The following is a 3,231-nucleotide window of genomic DNA, read 5'->3' on the forward strand; positions in this document are numbered from 1 at the left end:
CATGCATGTATAAATGTACATTGCATATGATTGGGTTTTGTATCATTTTAGTGTCGAACAGTTTCACAATGTTCATGGTCACCAGCAGAGAATCCTCACCAACTCCTGTACTCACTAACAGAGCTGATGTCCTCCCCCTCCTCGCTACATTATGTTGTGACGTTACCGAGTCCAAGAGGTGCTCACATTACATTGAGTCTATGCAATGGTAGATTGGTTAAGTGTGGTAATGAGCACATTCAGGGTAGTTGTATTACTGTGCCTGGAATCAAGCCTACTGTAGCAGGTATGTAAGTATTACAGCCTACATTGTATTATAGCCTTTATATATGAGAGTGCTATAAATGTTCAAATAAAAGCCTGGGTGTTTATTTTTTGCAGGACAAAAATTGCGTAAAATAAATTAAAAATGCCAAAACTGGATTTCACACTTGAAACCTTGGGATCAAGGAACTCAGCTTAAAAAGTTCAGCCATTTGGGATATTCTAAGATGTAGGGTACCTGCATGTGTATATCAAGTAAAATATGCATATTTATGCAAAGATATTAGTACCAGGCGTTTATTTATTATTATTATTATTATTATAAACTTTACAACCTGATGGAATGTCAACAAAAATTGCTGACACCCAGACCAGACAAAAAATAAATAAATATTTTAGTCAGGCTTTTATTTGAACAATTAGGGGATACAGTGTTATAAATTTTAATGATGTATTATTTACTGTCAAATTAATTTACGTATTAATGAATTAACTATTCAATTGTTTTATTTATTATTTTAATGTACCTGCAGGTAAAACTATCAGTGTACAGTCATTAGAGGTTAGTATGGCCAGCAGTGGCTTCCAATTAATCCTTGACAATGGAGCAACTTGTGAAGTGACTAGCAAGCCTCGTCGAACAGTTTTAATGTTTCCGTGTGATCCAAATAAGGAAGTGTCACCATCTGCTTTTGCTCCACTCAAGGCGTATGAAGGAGACAAGAAGTTGATTTGTAATTATTTTGTTGATTTTCCTCCAAGTCAATATGGCTGCCCAGTATTCCTGGAGGATAACCGTATCATCATTGAAGCTGGTATAGTGATTGTGCTAAAATAATTCCAATTTCCGAAAAAATATAGCCTACTTTTGTGCCATTTTCTAAAAATATCCTGCCCATGCTTTTTTGAGAAAGTGGTGCCAAAAATGCAAAAATAATGTTGCATTAAATATCTTTTTCTTCATATTCTCTTTTTCTTTCTCTCTCTTCCATTTTTCTCTATTTTTTCACAGTATCAGGCTGTATAAACTCCTCTCCCACAAAAACCACCTCCAATTGTCATTACAATGGTGGACAGACCCTCTCCTTAATTGGACTTGGATTTCACACTCTCTGCCCACAATACAGCACACAATCAGCTCAACAATCGGCTACCATTAACACAGATAGACTTCAATTGACACCCCAAACCCTCTCAGACTGTACTCATCACTTAAAATCTACTTATAGTATTCTTATTGGTGATACCACTCATTGCACTGACCCTATACTAGTATCTCCTTATGTTATTAATTGTACCCTGGCTGGAGGGAGAGGAGAAGGACTTGATGTCAAGTTGGCAGTGAAAGATTGTCAAGGAAGCTCATCTCATTATTGTGCTAGTTCATCTGGTGTTGTTGCTGTTTTGTCTGGGGGCGTGTCTTATCGAGAAGCCGTTAATTTTAAGGACAAGTTTAGTAGATTTGTTGAGCTTGGTGTGGGTGGACTGAAGAAGGAGATAGAGGAACTGTATAGAAGAGCTTTTGCCTCAAGAGGTACGATTTACATGCATAGTTTAATTATTGCATTTAACTAGTACAGTAATTATAAATGTACATGTATTGTTGTGTAAACATTTATATTACTATTTATTTTTAGATGTGTCACCTGATTTATTGGCTCAGTTAGGTATTACACATATAAAGGTAGTTATTGTTTTATTGCGTTTCATTCTTTCTCTTCCTTCTCCCCCTCTCTACCTCCAGGGTATCTTATTATATGGTCCACCTGGTGCTGGTAAGACTCTACTAGCAAGAACAGTGGCTCATTTATTAGGATCAAAACAGGTAAAACTAATTCTACAATACATGTACATGTAGTCACTACACATACATGTAAATTAATGCTAATCTGTCTCTTTGCAAAAGGTTCAGTTGATCAATGGTCCTGAAATTGTGAGTAAATTTTTAGGAGAGAGTGAAAGAAATCTAAGGTATGTTTATGTACGTGTGCATTTAATGCAACTGTCATCACTTGAAAACGCTAATAACATATTCATAATATTATGTTGATAGATATTATTTTCAAGAAGCTGCTGATGCCTATAAGACTCATGGTGATGCTAGTGAACTGTATGTTATAATTATTGATGAGATTGAGGCAATCTGCAAACCAAGAGGTATTCAACACATACATGTACATGTACCAGCAATAGTATGCAATACCCTTTTAATAACTCTAAAATTACAATTAAAAATCAACTCAAGCTTTTTTCACAGAGCATAATAATGGCATTCATGCACTGTACATGTACAGTGTACATGTACATGTATGTATCAGAATGAATAATATCATATTTTTATTGTTTTTAGGTAAGATTGATCAGTCTTCTGCTGGAGCTGCTTACGACAGTTTAGTGAATCAATTATTAACATTACTGGATGGATTGAGGTGACTACATGTATGTACCGTATATGCCGTATATTTTGTGGGTATAAAATTTTTGCGATTTGGCTGCATTTTTGTATTTGCGAATAAAAATCTCGCGATTTTAATGTAATTAGCACACCTACTATACAATCAGCACTCTATTTTGTGGATTTTAATTTTGTGAATTTTTCTAAAATGCCAGAATCGCGAAATTTAATCTCTACAAAATATAAGGTGTATATGGTACTTTGTACTTAATTTCTGCTTGTAATTAACACTATCAAGTTAATTTTTAATGTCAGAAGCCAAAATTATATTGTCTGTCTTCCTTTTTTCCTACCAGTCAATCTAGTAATGTTCTTGTTATTGGTATGACGAATAGGAAAGAGCTGATGGATCCAGCACTACTAAGGCCAGGAAGGTAATGGGCAACATTTAATTTTGTAGCTCTAAGATTTAGGCATGTACTGTATATCCTTAAATGAAAGCGCGGGTGCAAAAAACACCGGGGTAGCAATAGAATGAAAGTATAAATATGCAAATCTAGCCTAGAAATAAA

The 3,231-nt window shown here is 34.9% G+C and overlaps 1 protein-coding gene across 1 annotated transcript; it reads left to right on the forward strand.

The window, feature by feature from the left end:
• Positions 1-57: 57 nt before the first annotated feature.
• On the forward strand, positions 58-3,097 carry LOC109585831 (peroxisomal biogenesis factor 6-like). Its single transcript, XM_020001973.1, has 9 exons — positions 58-286; positions 798-1,079; positions 1,277-1,798; positions 1,902-1,948; positions 2,009-2,089; positions 2,171-2,235; positions 2,318-2,421; positions 2,615-2,693; positions 3,016-3,097. The coding sequence occupies exons 1-9, from the start codon at positions 127-129 to the stop codon at positions 3,095-3,097; spliced, it is 1,422 nt and encodes a 473-aa protein (XP_019857532.1). The 5' UTR covers positions 58-126.
• The last annotated feature ends 134 nt before the right edge of the window (positions 3,098-3,231 follow it).

Source organism: Amphimedon queenslandica, unplaced genomic scaffold (assembly GCF_000090795.2).
Source record: "Amphimedon queenslandica unplaced genomic scaffold, v1.1 AMPQUscaffold_13000, whole genome shotgun sequence".
Taxonomy (NCBI): domain Eukaryota; kingdom Metazoa; phylum Porifera; class Demospongiae; order Haplosclerida; family Niphatidae; genus Amphimedon; species Amphimedon queenslandica.